Raw genomic sequence first — 18,655 nt, 5'->3', positions numbered from 1 at the left:
GCGACACATGACTTTCGCTTAGAGCTGATCAGGCTGTTGATTGTGGAATGTTGTCCCGCTCCTCTTCAATGACTGTTCGAAGTTGTTGGATATTGGCGGGAACTGGAACACTCTGTCGATCAAGAGCATCCCAAACATGCTCAATGGGTGACATGTCCGAGTATGCATTATTAGGCCGTGCATTATCTTGCTGAAACATTAGGTGATGGCGGCGGATGAATGGCACAACAATGGACCTCCAGGATCTCTGTGCATTCAAATTGCCAGCAATAAAATGCAATTGTGTTTGTCTGTAGCTTGTGCCTGCCAATACCATAACCCCACCACCACCATGGGGCACTCTGTTCACAACGTTGACATCAGCAAACCGCTCTCCCACACAACGCCATACACGTGGTCTGCAGTTGTGAGGCTGGTTGGATGTACTGCCAAATTCTCTAAAATGGCGTTGGAGGCGGCTTATGGTAGAGAAATTAACATTCTAATGTCTGGTAACAGAGCTGGTGGATATTCCTGCAGTCAGCATGCCAATTGCACGCTCGCTCAAAACTCTGCGGCATTGTGTTGTGACAACTGCACGTTTTAGTGGCCTTTTATTGTCCCCAGCACAAGGTGATATGCCCCACCTGTCAGGTGGATGGATTATCATGGCAGAGGAGAAATGAGCACTAATGGATGTAAATTTGAGAGAAACAACCTTTTTGTGCGTATGGAAAATGTCTGTTTTATTTCATATTGCGTTTTAATATTGTTTAAATATTGTGTGTGTGTAAAAATAAAGTGTGAATTTCAGTGAAAAAATCCAAAACCTTGAAAAATGAATGTTTCTACTTCAGCTGTCTAAAAATATGTGTGTGGGAGATGTAGACTTTAAGTTAATGTAGGTCTGATATACTTTAGTAGACTGCTATATATTTTATTTCAGTTATGAAAAAGGGTAGCTCTATGCCTCCTGAAAAATGCTTAACTCCAATGTATTGGATTTAGCCGTACCCTGACACAAACTATTATACTGTTGCTATCCTGAGCTACTTCTTGTGTGTATGTAATGACCTGTACAGTGTATTCAGACCACTTAAGTTTTTTCCACATTTTGTTACGTTACAGCCTATTCTAAAATGGATTACATTGATGAGGAAAACAATCTACACACAATAACCCATAATGACAAAGTGAAAACAGGTTTTTCAAAATTGTTGGACATTTATATAATGGTCACTCTGTCAGACTTCCCTTGTGGAGATGGGAGAACCTTCCAGAAGGACAACCATCTCTTCAGCACTCCACCAACCTGGCCTTTATGGTAGAGTGGCCAGACAAAAGCCACTCCTCAGTAAAAGGCACATGACAGCCCGCTTGGAGTTTGCCTAAAGGACTCTCAAACCATGAAACAAGATTCTCTGGTCTGATGAAACCAAGATTGAACTCATTGGCCTGAATGTCAAGCGTCACGTCTGGAGGAAACCTAGCACCATCCCTACAGTGAAGCACGGTGGTGGCAGCATCATGTTGTGGGGATGTTTTTCAGCGGCAGGGACTGGGAGACTAGTCAGGATCGAGGCAAAGTACAGAGATCCTTGATGAAAACCTGCTCCAGAGCACTCGGGACCTCAGACAGGTGTGACGGTTCACCTTCCAACAGGCAACAGCCCTTAACACACAGCCAAGACAATGCAGGAGGCGCATCGGGACAAGTCTATGAATGTCATTGAGTGGCCCAGCCAGAGCCCGGACTTGAACCCGCTTGAACATTTCAGGAGAGACCTGAAAATAGCTGTGCTGCGATGCTCCCCATACAACCTGACAGAGCTTGAGAGGATCTGCAGAGAAGAATGGGAGAAACTCTCCAAATACAGGTGTGCCAAGCTTGTAGCGTCATACCCAAGAAGACGCAATGTTGTAATTGCTACCAAATATGCTTCAACCAACTACAGAGTAAAGGGCCTGAAATACTCATGTACAGTTGAAGTCAGAAGTTTACATACACTTATGTTGGAGTCAATAAAACTTGTTTTTCAACCACTCCACAAATTTCTTGTTAACCAACTATAGTTTTGGCAAGTCGGTTAGGACATCTACTTTCTGCATGACACAAGGAATTTTTCCAACAATTGTTTACAGACAGATTATTTCACTTATAATTCACTGTATCACAATTCCAGTGGGTCAGAAGTTTACATACACTAAGTTGACTGTGCCTTTAAACAGCTTGGAAAATTCCATAACATGATGTCATGGCTTTAGAAGCTTCTGATAGGCTAATTTACATCATTTGAATCAATTGGAGGTGTACCTGTGGATGTATTTCAAGGCCTACCTTTAAACTCAGTGCCTCTTTGCTTGATATCATAGGAAAATCAAAAGAAATCAGCCATGACCTCAGAAGAAAAAATTGTAGACCTCCACAAATCTTTCATCCTTGGGAGCAATTTCCAAAAGCCTGAAGGTACCATGTTCATCTGTAAGAACAATAGTACGCAAGTATAAACACCATGGGACCACGCAGCCGTCATACCGCTCAGGAAGGAGACGCGTTCTGTCTCCTAGAGATGAACGTACTTTTGTGCGCAAAGTGCAAATAAATACCAGAACAACAGCAAAGGACCTTGTGAAGATGCTGGAGGAAACAGGTACAAAAGTATCTATAGCCACAGTAAAACGAGTCCTATATCAACATACCCTGAAAGGCCGCTCAGCAAGGAAGAAGCCACTGCTCCAAAACCGCCATAGAAAAGCCAGACTATGGTTTGCAACTGCACGTGGGGACAAAGATCGTACTTTTTGGAGAAATGTCCTCTGGTCTGATGAAACAAAAATAAAATTGTTTGGCCATAATGACCATTGTTATGTTTGGAGGGAAAATGGGGAGGCTTGCTAGCCAACGAGCAGCATCATGTGGTGGGGGTGCTTTGCTGCAGGAGGGACTGGTGCACTTCACAAAATAGATTGCATCATGAGGAAGGAAAATTGTTGCTATATATATATATATCCACATCTCAAGTCAGTCAGGAAGTTAAAGCATGGTCGCAAATGGGTCTTCAAAATGGACAATGACCCCAAGCATACTTCCAAAGTTGTGGCAAAATGGCTTAAGGACAACAAAGCCAAGGTATTGGAGTGGCCATCACAAACCCTGTCCTCAATCCTATAGGAAATGTGTGCGTAGAACTGAAAAAGCGTGTGCAAGCAAGGAGGCCTACAAACCTGACTCAGTTACACAAGCTCTGTCAGGAGGAATGGGCCAAAATTGACCCAACTTGTGGAAGGCTACCCAAAAAGTTTGACCCAAGTTAAACAATTTAAAGGCAATGCTACCAAATACTAATTGAGTGGATGTAATCTTCTGACCCACTGGGAATGTGATGAAAGAAATAAAAGCTGAAATAAATCATTCTCTCTTATTCTGACATTTCACATTCTTAAAATAAAGTGGTGATTCTAACTGACCTGAGACAGGGAATTTTTACTAGGATTAAATGTCAGGAATTGTGAAACTGAGTTTTAATGTATTTGGCTAAGGTGTATGAAAACTTCCGACTTCAACTGTAAGTGTGATATTTAATCCATTTTAGAATAAGGCTAACGTAACAAAGTGGAGAAAGTTGAGGGGTCTGAATACTTTCCACATGCACTGTGTAACTGCTAAATGCACAAACACTGCATGTTAATGTATGTAACTTGTAAAAGTCTTTTCTGTGTTTTTTCCCCCGTTGTCAGACCCCAGTATGACTAGCTGTTGCCGTTGGTGTCGGCTAATGGGGATCCTAATAAATAAAAATAGGGGCCACGTTAGAATTCCCAGCAAGTGGCACGGTGCATAGGGTGTTTGTCTTTCACGCCAGGAAGCTGAGTAGCCTAAGCATTAGGGAACTTTCCATTCGGAGGGGACGGTGTAGCCATCCTCGCTATGAGCCACGTTACATTTCCCACCAAGTGGTTTAACCCTACTGGTGCGACGTGTACGGTGTTTTTCTTTTCACGCCAGCGACCCCGGGCTCTATTCCCTGCATCCGCCGTTAGCCTTTTGGTATTGTAGCCAAACGCTCTTGGTGAGGTCGCTAGGTGTAGTACTAAGGTTGTTTAGTATCCTATGTTTAAACCAACTGGGGCAACTGGACACACTGTAAATGGGGTCAAATGTCATAGAATGTGCTAGAAAATGTATCAAACATTTTCCATTTAACAAAATATAAACATATATAAAAAAAGTTTTGTTTTTTAAAAGGTTAGTTCAGTCTCACTGGACCCATTTAAGACCAAGTCCACACACTTTTTTTACTGTGCAATTCTGTCACTAAAATGCTTAGCGTTTTAGAACTCCCTGTGGGTCTTGCTGGAGTGTTGTGAGCATGTCACGCTCCTTAAGTCCAGCGACACCGTGACCTTTTCCTAGATTGACAAAATGGATGATACGGTCTGAGGTCACTGGCGGCACAGACTGTGGCTTCATACGATTTGGCTCATTAGATCAGCACTACCCAAATGGCCTGCTGCTTTTTCAAACAACACCAAATGTCAGGAATATTGCTCTAAACTCGGTTAATGGTATCTGACACCATCCCAGTTTACTGGGTGGTAAAGCCTAATTGGTTGTTTTTGTCAGGGGATGTCTTACTAGTAAAATGGTTTGCACTGTCTACATCCCTGAAAGCAACACTATTATTGTGATAGACAGTAAAAAAAATTTTTTATAAAGGCCTGTGTGCCTTTAGAGGTCAGCTGCTGGTTTCCTGTGTTATTTCACTGTCATTTCAATATAATTTTTTTGCTCTCCTCCAGCTGACATCCTCCTCTTTGCCGTACCCCCCTTCTATGAGAAGAACAAGGTGAGTCTGACCCTTGACCTTTTTGTCTTGTGACATCATAGAAGTAGAACTTTTTATTTATTTTTATTATTCCATTCCTTAGAGCTATGTAGACTGGAGTCATGCTGGTGAATCAATGTACCTTGAGCTTGACCTGGTTCAGGATTGTCCCATGAGCATTGACAATTATGACGGCGTCATCCTTTGGCTGGCACCAACTAGTTCCACTGGGTGTGACCTCACCGGATGACCAGGCTCTTTACGAGTTGTTGGGGGCTATTTGTGTCCTTATCAGCGTCATAGCACAAGGCTGATTCGACATTCAAAGTCAGTTTACTGTCAGTGACAAGGTGGCTTTCAGTGTCCGGTTAAATAAAGTTATTCCCTTTACATAATGAACCTGTATTTCCATAATTGAGGCCTAGATTTTTCGTAGTTGTCTACATACCACCATAGACCGAGGCGGGCACTAAAACCGATACTCAATGAGTTGTATTCCGCCATAAACAAACAGGAAAACGCTCATCCAGAGACTGCACTTCTAGTGCACGGGGACATAAATGCAGGGAAACTTAAATCAGTTTTACCTAATTTCTATCAGCTTAAATGTGCAACCAGAGGGAGAAAAATTCTAGACCCCCTTTACTTCACACAGAGATGCGTACAAAGCTCTCCCTCACCCTCCATTTGGCAAATCTGACCATAACTCTATCTTCCTGATAGCTGTTTACAAGCAAAAATTAAATCAGTAAGCACCGGTGACTTGGTCTATATACATATTTTTTTAAAAGGGGTCAGATGAAGCAGATGCTAAACTTCAGGACTGTTTTGCTAGCACAGACTGGAATATGTTCCGGGATTCTTCCGATGGCATTGAGGAGTACACCACATCAGTCACTGGCTTTATCAATAAGTGCATCGAGGACGTCGTCCCAACAGTGACTGTATGTACATAACCCAACCAGAAGCCATGGATTACAGGCAACATTCGCACTGAGCTGCAGGGTAGAGCTGCCACTTTCAAGGAGTGGGACTCTAACCCGCAAGCTTATAAGAAATCCCACTATGCCCTCTGACGGACCATCAAACAGGCAAAGCATCAATACAAGACTAAGATCGAATCGTACTACACCGGCTCCGACGCTTGTCGGATGTGGCAGGGATTGCAAACTATTACAGACTACAAAGAGACGCACAGGCGAGAGCTGCCCAGTGACACGAGCTAAATCGCTTCGAGGCAAATAACACTGAAACATGCATGAGAGCATCAGCTGTTCCGGACGACTGATCACGCTCTCCGCATCCGACGTGAGTAAGACCTTCAAACAGGGCAACATTCACAAGGCCACTGGGCTAGACGGATTACCAGGACTTGTACTCCGAGCATGCGCTGACCAACTGGCAAGTGTCTTCACTGACATTTTCAAACTCTCCCTGTCCGAATCTGTAATGCCTACATATTTTAAGTAGACCACCATAGTCCCTGTGCCCAAGAACAGTTAAGGTAACCTGACTAAATGACTACCGACCCGTAGCACTCATGTCTGTATCCATAAAATGCTTTGAAAGGCTGGTCATGGCTCACATCCACACCATTATCCCAGAAACCCTAGACCAACTCCAATTTGCATACCGCCCAAACATGATGCAATCTCTATTGCACTCCACACTGCCCTTTCCCACCTGGACAAAGGGAACACCTATGTGAGAATGCTTTTCATTGACTACAGCTCAGCGTTCAGCACCATAGTACCCTCAAAGCTCACCACTAAGCTAAGGACCCTGGGACTAAACACCTCCCTCTGCAACTGGATCCTGGACTTCCTGACGAGCCGCCCCCAGGTGGTAAGGGTCGGTAACAACACATCTGCCATGCTGATCCTCAACACGGGGGCCCCTCAGGGGTGCGTGATCAGTCCCCTCCTGTACTCTCTTCTTATCATGACTGCACGATCCAACACAGTCATTAAGTTTGCTGACGACACAACAGGGGTAGGCCTGATCACCGACAACGCCGGACAGCCTATTGGGAGATAGTCAGAGACTTGGCAGTGTGGTGCCAGGACAACAACTTCTCACTCAATGTGATCAAGACAAATGAGATGATTGTGGACTACAGGAAAAGGAGGATCGAGCACGCCCCCATTTTCTCCGACGGGGCTGTAGTGGAGCTGGTTGAGCGCTTCAAGTTCCTTGAAGCCCACATCAGCAATAAACTAACATGGTCCAAGCATGGGGGGATTTTCTTAACTGCATTGTTGGTTAAGGGCTTGTAAGTAAGCATTTCACTAAGGTTGTATTCGGTGTATGTGACAAATAACATTTAAGGACAGCATTTTATTCTTCTAAACAAACACAGTGTGCAAAGTAACCATAACAACCGTAATACCGTAAGTCATGGTATCTGACTACGTGTTTGTTAGCTCCCGACTTCTAATTACGCAATAAGGCACAAGGAGGTGTGGTATATTGCCAATATACCACGGCTAAGGGCTGTTATGCACGACGCAACGTGGAGTGTCTGCTTACAGCCCTGATCCGTGGTATATTGGCCATATACCACAAACCTCCGAGGTGCCTTATTGCTATTATAAACTGGTTACCAATGTAATTAGAGCAGTATAAATACATGTTTTGTCATACCTGTGGTATACTGTCTGAAATAACACGGCTGTCAGAAAATTAGCATTTTGGGCTCGAACCAGTTTATAATTTTGTTTGCACAACGAGACATTGTTTTATAGATCAGGTCTGTTTTGAGTTTGACTGTAAATGACTATAAAACTCAGTTGCCTTCCTCTCGTTCTTCCCCAGACCCAGATTGATCACTACATGGAAATCGCACGTACTCAAGTCAACACGACAATGGCCAAGTAAGCGGTCCCAACCAAGACTGTTTCAATGTGCTCTTTTCTGTCAACAGGATGTCAGAGTTCAATCTACCTAACCTAACAGTGTACATTGTCAGTGCTGTTGTGATCATTGGTATATTCTGATGGTTTTCATTTGTCTATCTTTTCTCCTCCAGGCTGCAAGAGAAACTCCCTGGAGCCATCAAGCGTACAAAAGCTGAATGATTGACCCTCATACATCTTAATCACCATCCTCCTCATCACATTTATCCCATCTTAAACCCCCTGACCTCCACCTCTCCCTTCTCTTTCCCTACTGTCTCCCTCCCGCCTACCATCTGCACTGAACCAGCTAGGTAGAAAAAAAAATCTCAAATGCTACTCAATATTCAATGTAAACCGCTCAGCTTAACTACAAGAATTTAGGAAAAGAATGGTGCCTATTGCGCCGGCAGGAAAGGCGTCTCTAACGGGAGGAAGTGATGTAACGCTTCGGCATAACACATGTCTTTGATGCAGGGGTCAAGTGAACTAGACTGAATCAATGACCTGGTATTGTAGTGTAAAGTTGGGAAGGTGTAGGGAGTATCATTGACGAGTTAGGACCAGTGTTTGTTTCGCAAAAAAGCAGATGTCTGTACTTTTTAACTATGCCTTTCACTGAACATAAGTTAAAAAAAAAAAAAATAAGTAAAAAAAAGAGCTAACTGATAAATAACCTTTTTGGGTGTAATTTGTGGCTAGTCTTTTTCCTTCTTTCTCTGTGTAGCAGTTGTATGGATAAACAAAAGAAAATAGTTGTTTTGAACCTGGTACTGGGATTTCACTGTTACTGATTTGGCCTGTTATGGAGTTGTTTTCTTCCCCTTAAAGGCTCGTATGTATAACGTTTCTGCAATGCACTGAACTTTCTTTTCAAATCCCATGAGCAGGTTGAAATAAAAGGATTGGAACACTGAACCAGCTGTGACACTTTTGGTGTAGTTCACGCCATTTTGATTTGTAGTCACATTTTACCAAGTGCATCCAACAGGCTCTGTCTTTCTCTGCTGTGTGAAACAAGTTAGCGCTGCTTTTTAGAAAGGGGGAACTCTCTCTTACAGCAGTCATAACTCGTTTTTTAAAGCAACTGTTCAAGTCACCAATGTCAGTCTCACGTTCACCTGTTTATTATTATTGTTAGTGATATGATTATTACTTATAGGATTGCTGCTGTTGACTCCCTTTTTAGCTCTGTAAAAGGCTCCATAGTATCTTCATGGCGCTTCATAACTGCTCGACTTCTCCAGTGAGACCTCTTGGAAAACGGTTGGATATGGGTTCAAAGACTGTTCGATTTTTGGAAGGTAGTTAGCAGTATAACCCCAAAGAAACGATGGGTTCAAGAAGAGGTCTGGTGGGTGTTGTAGTCACAGGAGGTTGGTGACAGCTTAATTGGGGAGAACGGGCTTGTAGTAATGACTGGAGCGGAATCAGTGGAATGGTATCAAACACATGGTTTCCAGGTGTTTGAGGCCATTCCATTTGTGCCGTGCCATTTTCCCTTCAGCAGCCTCAAATGCAATGGATTTGTTTTTTTATTTGAATGCCATGAAGTGAATGTCATTGCATAAGCTGGAAACACATTTTCACACTTTATATATAGGCTGTATCATATAATTTTATTTGTTCAGATAATTATTTGTGATTGTTAAAATAGTTTGGATTTCAATAAAAACCGTGGTCAACTATTTTAAGGCTACTGTTACGTCTCTGTGATGGCAAAGTGTCTTCGAAAGGGATTTTTAAAGCAATTTGTAGATGGAAAAATATAATGGCCGGTTCTAGCGCCTACTGTGATTGTTAATAATCAGACATTGTGCCCAAACTAAGTTTGCACGTCATTTTCAGAGCAATCTCTCTACATTTCGCACTAAAGCTAAACGACTACTGTTGTAACAACTTCTACAATGAGCGTTCTCACATTGCCTCTCATCACTACTCAAATGTCTTAACTGCTGAACGTTACCCTGCAACATTGATGGACCATTTCTCTTCATGCATGCAAACCATTGTTTCATATTGGGCCCCAATGTTGTCAGAGGTCACACTGCCTCACATAGTTGGAGCAGCAAAGTTTCTTGGTCTCCTTGTGCATGCATGTGTGTGTATCCAACTCCGTGACAGTTAATCCCAAGTCACTGGACACACTACTTGCTTCAGTAGAGTAAAGTCTTACTCTACTCTCCACTCATTAACTCACACTATTGGACTTTTGTTCTAGATGGTTTTTTTTTCACACACACACGTTCACCCACCCACAGTTGAACGTATCCAATGTCTGTAAACCACTGTCCTTGTGACGCTGGACTAAAGGAACCTTCAGTAGCCATGATGAGGACCTCATGATGAATAGGTGTTCCAGACAGTTAGACTTTTCATGGGGCGCTTTTTCATTGAAGGAAGGCAATGCTACCTATGTTTTCAATAGATTATAATGCAGACCTCTTGATTTATTTAGTGCAAAATACAATAAATCTACATGCACATTTGAAAAGGTTTCCTTGACACATTTGCCTTTATTTATTTTTGGGGTCTTTTTTTTCTTGCAGTGGTGAGGGGTGTGGCAGGAGTGTTTTTTGGGGGGGGGGGGGGTTTGGAAGGAGTTTTTTTTCCTTCTCTTTGGCATTCTTTTGTTTTGCTTTTGACTGTATTGGTAACCAACATCTCAGATCTGGTAGTTATCATTGACTAGTTCACATTTGAGCTATAAAAAATTGTGATCCCTGTACTGATGTCAAAGTGGAATAAATAAATGTCAAGGACAAAATTTTGGGTGACTTGTTTGTCCATCTGTGGTCTGCTCTACAACTTTTTGAAGAGTAAACATTTCAGCATGTCTGAACCGTTGGGATTAAATGGAGTCAAGATTAAAAATAATTTTGAAAGAGAAGATTGGGTCCAGTCTGTACATATGGAAGGTAATATGACTGGTTTGATCAGAGGATTATACTGTAGCTATTTATTTTAGACCTGCATGTTGAGAGAATCATAAAGTAGTTACTCCTTTAATAGCCATGGTAAACCCAATCAGGTATTCATGCATTCATTCACAGTATTGCTTTAGGTTCTCACCAGCTGTGTCTACAAATGACCGTTGAAGTAGTCAGTTTTACCAAAATGTTTTCTACATTTCTCAAGCAGTCAGACAATATGATTCACATCCTTTTTTTTAATTACAAGGCTCATTGAGGACAGAATGCATATCAACCTTTTGCCATGTACAGGTTGAATACAGAGCGGGTACTTGAGAAATAATTGAGGGAAGACAATGAAATCAGTCCCTTAAAAAAAAAAAGAATTGCTCGTGTCCTCACCCAAGCTAACAAAGTACCACCAAAGGGTATTTTTAATGTGCCCCCTGTACACACACTGACACAAACATACATGTAAATCATTGCAATAGACAAGGTGTATTCTTATTCAATCACTTTGCCATATTTAAGTCCTATTTTTTAAAAACATTTTTAAGTGCTGAGTCACAAAGCTTATTACAACCTGATTCTGTGGCCGCTCCAAGCCCAGATGGAATTATTTCACCTCTCCTTGCCCATCCCCTGCATGCAAAAATGACCACTGCGTCAACTAGGGAAGTGTCTGAAAACATCTGTCAAATCCTTGCTTCCTCCGTCCTTGTTTCCTCAACTCTCAAAGCGCATTAGAGAAGATCGAAGGTCCCCCCCCCCCTTGGACCTGCAATGCATTTTGAGAGTAATTGAGGAAACAAGGACAGAGAAAGCAAAGATTTGAAAGTTAGTAACGTTTTCACACAACCGAAGTCAGCAACACAGGCAGCTTAGGTTAGAGGAAGTGATATTCAACACTGATGTCCCTTCCTCTCCACATAACTGGACAAATGCTGCCATTTGGTTCTTTGAATGAGACAGTTAAGTCCATGGGTTGTAAACTGTTGTTATAGTAAGTGTAGTTTGTCGTTCACTCTCTTTTGTTGCATGTCGTTTGTTCCAGCTGTGCACTGGACAACTTTCCTTTCACTGTTGTTGGAATCCGATAGGACCATTTTAACTACAGTTGACAGTTAAACAATTCAAATGAATGACAACCAATGTATGTGCTAATTTTGACAAGCTAACAAGTGAGCACAGATGAAAAACAGACAATCCCTGAGTTGTTATTTTTCCTGGTGGAGTGATATTTCAGAGGTCACTGAAATAAGGACGAGTGAGGGGGTCATTTCAGAGGTGGTTAATTTGGTGATTTATTTCCTGATGCTGTTGTCATTTTTTAAAAATGTAGTTAGTTGTTGTTCATTGTTGCATAAACCTTGTAATATGTGAGTTATTGAAATGGAAGCCGTACATGTGAAATCTTCTATAAATAAAGCTAGAATGCTCTCATAAACTAAGTGCCTCAGCTGTAGAAGGCAATCCCTCCACAATCATGCATGACTTCAGAATTCCCATGCAAAATGACATTCACGTGGCATCGTTTCATTTTATCAGTGAAGTAGAAAAAATGGCCGTAATTACAAACCTTTTTGTAAAAACCACGTGTAAAAGTGCTTGTAAAAGTAAATCATAATAATTCAAATATTCAACACTATTTACATAGATTTTTGTGTGTGTGCAGCTTTTTTTTGCTAATAAGAGAATCAGAAATAGCTGTGGGCCATTGTAACAATAGTGCTGTGACACTGGAAAAGACATGGAAGATGAGATCTTCTAATTCAAGAATGAGACAAATCTCTGGAGGACGCCTATTTACCTCATTGTAAACAAGGAATTTCCTTTTTAAATAACGGGATGTAATTGAGTCACTAAAGATGATCACATCTTTAAGTGTTGTTCATTGTCTTTAGCAATACACCTCAAACACCCTCTCATTCAATCACCTACACACCCAAATCTAGGTTTTAGTACATTTTTGGGACAGGAAGTGCTATATTGTATGCTCGCTGAAACAATCACCAACTGTGCCAGTCACTGCACAACTCATGACAGAGCTCTACCAAGCCTTGTTTCTATCTTCCTGAGAAAGAGAGACTTGGAAAGGAAAGTGGGGTGGACAGAGAACAACCATGCCTGGCGCCCCTCGTCCTAGCGGACAAAGAGGCCAGCGGTCGTCTGTCCGAGTGCCGTGTGTCCGTGGTCTTGTGAGGAGAAACAGTCATCCGAGTGGACGAAGTGCAGGGCAGTCTGGTTGTAGCTGAGCAGGGCCTGCTGTCTCTCGTTGGGGCCATACACCAGAGAATGAGGGTGAACCTGTTGGATGTGTCTCTTGATGGTGCTGACTTTGAGAGTGGCTAACGTTGCCCCGCACACCATACAGATCAACCCGTGTCTCCGGCAGTCATAGTCCATCAGAAACTCCATCCTCCAGCGCACCTGGTAGTTCCGCCGCTGGTCCTTGCCCGGGTAGTGGCCGTGGCGCCCCGGAGTGGCAGGCATGGTGGCGACCCCCTCCTCCTTCTTTACGGCCTTGGGGGTGGCCATCTTGGTGGTCCTGTTGTTGTCGTTGTTGTCGGCCATCTCTCCCGCCACAGGGAGGCTGACAATGTCACTGGGGTTCACTTCTGTCAGAGAGAGGGGGGGGGGGGGGAGTCAGTCAGTGAGAGGGCAATTGGTGAATCACTTAGCATTTCCTCTTTCTCTGAAAGTAGCTACAGTCTGTCTTTTACATTGGTTGGAACTTAAAATATTTACCTTCTTTCATCTGCACGGCAGGGTTGTCTTCCGTGGGAGCCACTTTGGTCCAGGCCTCGGCCATGGCATCCCTCTCCTCCCGGGCCAGGCTGGTGGTCTCAGGGTGGCATTCCTGGATGTGGCGGCGGAAGCTGCTCACCTTGGCCATGGGCAGGGCCTGGGAGCACACCATGCAGAAGGTGCCACGACCCTGGGGTCCGTAGGCCACCATGTAGTCCAGGCGCAGCCGCCAGGGGAAGCCCCCACGGAGACGACTCTTCCTGGGTTGGTGGAGAGGGAGAGGGGGTATGGGAGTGGTCATCTCTGGAGCTCCACCAACGCCATCAATCATGTCCTGTATCTCTGATAACGCCTCATCGTTGTCCTCTGCATACGTGTCTGAGCCGATCTGAATGGTCTCCAGGTCATCAGAGAAGTCCACCCCAGCATCTCTCTCGTCTTTGGTGTTGGGCTCAGATTTGATGAAGTCGTTTAGAGGGTTGGATTCTGATATGGGGGATGGGGTGGGGTTGAGGAATGAGAGTTTAGTTAGGGACATAAACACTGAGAATACAAAACATTAAGAACACCTGCTCTTTCCATGACATAGACCAGGTAAATCCAGGTGAAAGCTATGATCCCTTATTGATGTCACTTGTTAAATCCACTTAAATCAGTGTATATAAAGCGGAGGAGACAGGTTAAATAAGGATTTTTAAGCCTTGAGACAGTTGAGACATGGTTTGTGTATGTGTGCCATTCAGAGGGTGAATGGGCAAGACAACAGATTTAGGTGGTTTTGAACAAGGTATGGTAGTAGGTACCAGGCGCACCGGTTTGTGTCAAGAACTGCAACGCTGCTGGGTTTTTCACGCTCAACAGTTTCCCGTGTGTATCAATAATGCTCCACCGCCCAAAGGACATCCAGCCAACTTGACACAACTGTGGGAAGTATTGGAGTCAACATGGGCCAGCATCCCTGTGGAACGCTTTCGACAACTTGTAGAGTCCATGACCCAACGAATTGAGGCTGTTCTGAGGGCAAAAGGTGTGGGGGGGGGCAACTCAATATTTATTTGACCTTTATTTAAACTAGGCAAGTCAGTTGAGAACAAATTCTTATTTTCAATGACGGCCTAGGAACAGCGGGTTAACTGCCTTTTTCATGGGCAGGACGACAGATTTTTATCTTGTCAGCTTGGGGATTCGATCTTGCAACTTTTCGGCCCAACTCTTTAACCACTAGGCTACCTGCCGCCCCGTACGAGGAAGATGTTCCTAATGTTTGGTATGCTCAGTGTATATTCAAGGATATAAATGGCTATTAACCAGCGTATCAATTGTTATCAGAACAAAAGCCATTTTAGATCAGTGCTGCAGAAAAGATCTATGTAACTGGTTTACCTTTGTACACAGATACATACAAATGTAACAAAAATAAATCAGTCCAGCTCACTTCAAAACACACACATACAAAAGCTGATAAAACTTCCTGAAGCCACAGTGACTGAAATGAAAAGGCTGCAATGCTAGCTCACCATTAAAAACACATTTTATTCAAGCAACTATTAAAAGCTTGACGTTTCGGCCTTCATCAATGCCCTTCATCATAACAATGACAAAGATGAAGCCACAGTTACAGAATAACTCCCTCCCTGTCCTGTTACCACCCCCACGTCCTACCTCCCTCAGTCTCACCATGTGTCTGGGCCCAGGTCTGCAGGATGCAGTGCTTCTCCTCCGAGCTGTAGACCAGCGACTGGGGGTGGATGTCAAGCACGTGGCTCTTGATGTGGTCCAGGTGGAGCGAGGGCAGCGGGCGGCCGCACACCATGCAAACCAGCCTGCCCGCCTCCGCCTGGTACTCCATGAGGAACTCCTGTCGGAACCAGGCGTGGAGCGAGTCGTTCAGGTAGCGCTCCAGGGTCTTGGCAGAGGGCCCGGGGAGCTCCTCCTGCTGGAGGGGGACTGAGGGAGGGGGTGATGGGGTCGTGGACCGGGGCTGGAGTTTGGGGGACACCATACCACCAGGTTTTCCTATGAAAGGTAAAGTGGAGAGGGGATATGCAGTTTAAATGTTAATGTAAATCAAAAAATATAGTTTGACAATCACATAAAAATGTAATATGTAACCATCTGTAAAAAGACAATTCTGGTTAAGATCATTAGTACAAGAGCAGCCTTTTTTCTTACGACTACATAAAGCCACTGCACAATGACATCACCCTCTTACACGACTGTAAAAGTGGATCTTGGCAGTATGAGCATGACTGTACAACATAAACACTTAACAGACATGCTCATACTGCCACCAAGTGCAAGATCCTGAAACTCTTATCATAAAACTAGGCCATGATATTTTATTCCACTCCAGTCTCCAGAAACCCCCACCCACCAGTGGAGTGGCGAGCACAGTCCAGCAGCTCCTCCTCCTGTCCCTGGGAGATGGCGGCCACCCCTCCGGCCGGACAGTACAGCCTCTGGCCCCCCTCCAGACTCAGGTGGCTTTCCCAGCCCGAACGGATCACCTCCTTGTCGGCCGCGCTCCACAGCAGAGAGTCCGGGTGCTTCTGTCTAATATGCCTCTTGATGGTACTGAGTTTGAGCGTGGCCAGCGAGCTCCCACACACCATGCAGATCATGCCGTGGCGACGGGGGTCAAAGTCCATCAGGAACTCGCTGCGCCAGTACTCGTGGTAATAGCGCCGATGATCCCTGCCCGGGATGCGGCTGAGGCCGGGTCGGGAGGCGCATTGGACCTTCTCTTTGCGTCCAGAGGGGCCCGGGATGGGAGAAAGGAGGAAGGGGGAGTCCGGACCCTCGGTGACACTCCAGTAGCTGGTGCCTGGGGACCAAAGGGGGGTCACCATCTCTTCCTCGTCATCATCGCCCACCTGGCCATTGGTCAGACCGTCCTTCTCTAGGAAAGAGAGAGCGTGTGAGAGAAAGAGTTAAGAGATTCACATGCAATAGGTATAGGTTATTCCTGGCAATGATGTAATGAAGCAATACATTTCAAAGCTCTATAAGGTATAATTCTAATTATATTTCTCAGAATGGCTCGTATCACATACCCCGACATTACCAAATATATGTATTCCGTTAGAAATACGCAGACACAATAATTGGGGTTCATAATAAAATCGTTAATCTGTGGACAATATTCTATTTTCGCACGGAACCCCCGCCATCAGAAACAGGGCAGCGACTCCATTAAGACGAGTTAGCCGCCGCTAATTTCCGCTGGGTGGCGACTGTGCATCACAGCAAGCAACCAGCATGGTATTTTGCCTTTGTTTATAGTGGAGCCACTGAGACAAGAGGGCCATGCTGCTAGATGGCATTGTCCGTCACACAGATTAACTGTGACAAAGGGTGGCGAGCAGACTAAGGGTCGAGTCTCCGTACTCTCGAAACAAAAACATTACAATCTTTACCTCCTGAACAGTGTCCCAAGTCACTCTGCTCTTGCGTCGCTTCCTCCTCTCCGCTTATTATTAATGAGAGAGAATCTGCCTGCTCAGCACACGGAAGGACCACAGGCTCGCTCTCCCCGGTCTCTTTCTCTTCCATTACTCTGCAACGTTACACTATTTCCTAATGCCTTCAATTCGCTCTGATAGACCAGGTAGGAACTGTATTTTTTGAGAATCGTTCAGCACGCGTTTTGCAAGCTATCTAGACCATGAACGGACACATCGCTGCTTTTTGGGTGCCCCTCGTCCCCCACGCACTCAACCTGGAGCAAAGTTAACTTTTCATATATCGCCACGATATTTGGTCGGTTTTATATCCTTCTTCGGGTGTGAGCCTCTCCTGTTCATGATGAGCTATAGCGGCCTCTTGTTTGTATTTTAAGGCTCTGCTTGTCTTCAGGGTGGGGAGCCGAGCTTGGGGCCCCTGGGGCTCCTTAAGGGGCTCCTGGGTAAATTTAAAGAGACAGTAGCGGCATTCACGCAGCGACACGCACACCCAGGGGCCAGATGTGTGTAGGTTACGTTCTACTGCAAAATTAATTGGACAAACATGTAACACTTTACCTTGGTTTTGTTTTCTTACTTAAAAGACAACGGTTAATTAAATATATATATGGGGGGGGGTTGTTGAAATGTCCCCCCAATTGGTGTCCATAGTCAGCCTACTTTTCCACTATTTATGAATAATTCCTTCTGTACACTGACTTCTGCATAATCTCAGGGAACATCATTACAATGTATCTTGCACTGTCATTACTTCGTGTTCATTATAGTGAACTATTGAGGTATTGAGAGAAATACTTCTATATTCCCATTTGCCAAAATGCTCAAATTCGCAACCATGGATAAATATAACACCGGTAGCAACATTGTCTATAATTTAAATATTTGTGGAAATGTTGCATCTGTCAAATGTTCTAGAACAGATATTAAATTACCAATTCTTTAATTGATTGGATTCTAATTTATTGATTGGTGGAGTTTTCCAACATGGTACAATTCTATTACCAATAGTCTAGAATACAACTTTGTTATAGGGTGGACATGTGTGGCGTCTTGGAGACACAGTATATGGATAAAAATTGCTCAATTTCATTGACCATCTATAAACCAAATGATGTGTCCTGTTGTGGTAGTACGGCTTTAAGAGGCTTGTGTCTGTCCACGCGACGCAGTTTACACACAAGCAGCAAGGTCCCACATCCTGGTACTTTTCAACGTTGTCAAGGAAGGCATCGATAGAGAGAAAGGCTCGAGGGAAGTAGCTGCAGTGTCCTGACAGTATATCTGTCCAAACGTTCACAAACTGTCCCGGAAAGTTAGGTGTAACTACCAGGTAATGCATATGCATGTTTTTTCACACCTTTTCAACCATCCTACTCTTTCACCGCTAGCTTGGATATATGCTTTTCGATTCATTTAGACAAGAAACACACGCAGACAGACGCCAGTCCGTGTGGACAGGGGAGGAGGAAGAGATTGTCCATTGTACGATGGTAGAGACATTAATATCACCAAATGTGTTACATTTTCCGGGGGGTTTTCGTTTGAATTTGTGGCTATGCTTTAGTACTCGTCGGCACACTGCGTTTGGTATTCGTATGAGAATAAATAAAGAATAAAAAATGGCACACGACAGACATAATTTGTGATAGACGGAGGACTTGGTTTAAAGAGACAGTGCCATTTGTTCTCTTCCTGGTTGTTGTGCATGTTCTTTGATTCTGGCTGTCAGAGAGCGAACACAGCCTGCATTTGGATGCGTTGCAGGATTCATATGCCAAAAATATTACATTTGTATAGTCTAAATTAGGAACTACAAAATATTTGATTAATTAGGC

The 18,655-nt window shown here is 43.9% G+C and overlaps 2 protein-coding genes across 4 annotated transcripts in view; one reads left to right on the top strand and one right to left on the bottom strand.

Annotated features, from left to right (window-relative positions):
- The window catches only part of rtn3 (reticulon 3), a 33,918-nt gene extending 24,537 nt beyond the window's left edge, over nucleotides 1-9,381 (top strand). For all 3 annotated transcript variants that reach the window (XM_038995876.1, XM_038995875.1, XM_038995877.1), the window contains 3 exons: nucleotides 4,780-4,826; nucleotides 7,620-7,678; nucleotides 7,834-9,381. In XM_038995876.1, coding sequence (XP_038851804.1) covers nucleotides 4,780-4,826; nucleotides 7,620-7,678; nucleotides 7,834-7,882 — 155 coding nt within the window. In that variant the 3' untranslated portion in view covers nucleotides 7,883-9,381. The remainder of the gene's footprint in view (nucleotides 1-4,779; nucleotides 4,827-7,619; nucleotides 7,679-7,833) is intronic.
- A 1,478-nt stretch (nucleotides 9,382-10,859) lies between these two features.
- On the bottom strand, nucleotides 10,860-17,201 carry si:dkey-106g10.7 (uncharacterized protein C11orf95). The gene is made up of 5 exons (XM_038995874.1): nucleotides 16,776-17,201; nucleotides 15,734-16,258; nucleotides 15,037-15,375; nucleotides 13,360-13,845; nucleotides 10,860-13,229 (listed from the first exon to the last, which is right to left on the bottom strand). The coding sequence occupies exons 1-5, from the start codon at nucleotides 16,909-16,911 to the stop codon at nucleotides 12,754-12,756; spliced, it is 1,962 nt and encodes a 653-aa protein (XP_038851802.1). The 5' UTR covers nucleotides 16,912-17,201; the 3' UTR covers nucleotides 10,860-12,753.
- Nucleotides 17,202-18,655: the final 1,454 nt, after the last annotated feature.

This window comes from Salvelinus namaycush, chromosome 6, assembly GCF_016432855.1.
Source record: "Salvelinus namaycush isolate Seneca chromosome 6, SaNama_1.0, whole genome shotgun sequence".
In the NCBI taxonomy this organism is placed as follows: domain Eukaryota; kingdom Metazoa; phylum Chordata; class Actinopteri; order Salmoniformes; family Salmonidae; genus Salvelinus; species Salvelinus namaycush.
The sequence above is the reverse complement of the archived record's forward strand: the minus strand, read 5'-3'. Positions and strand labels throughout refer to the sequence as shown.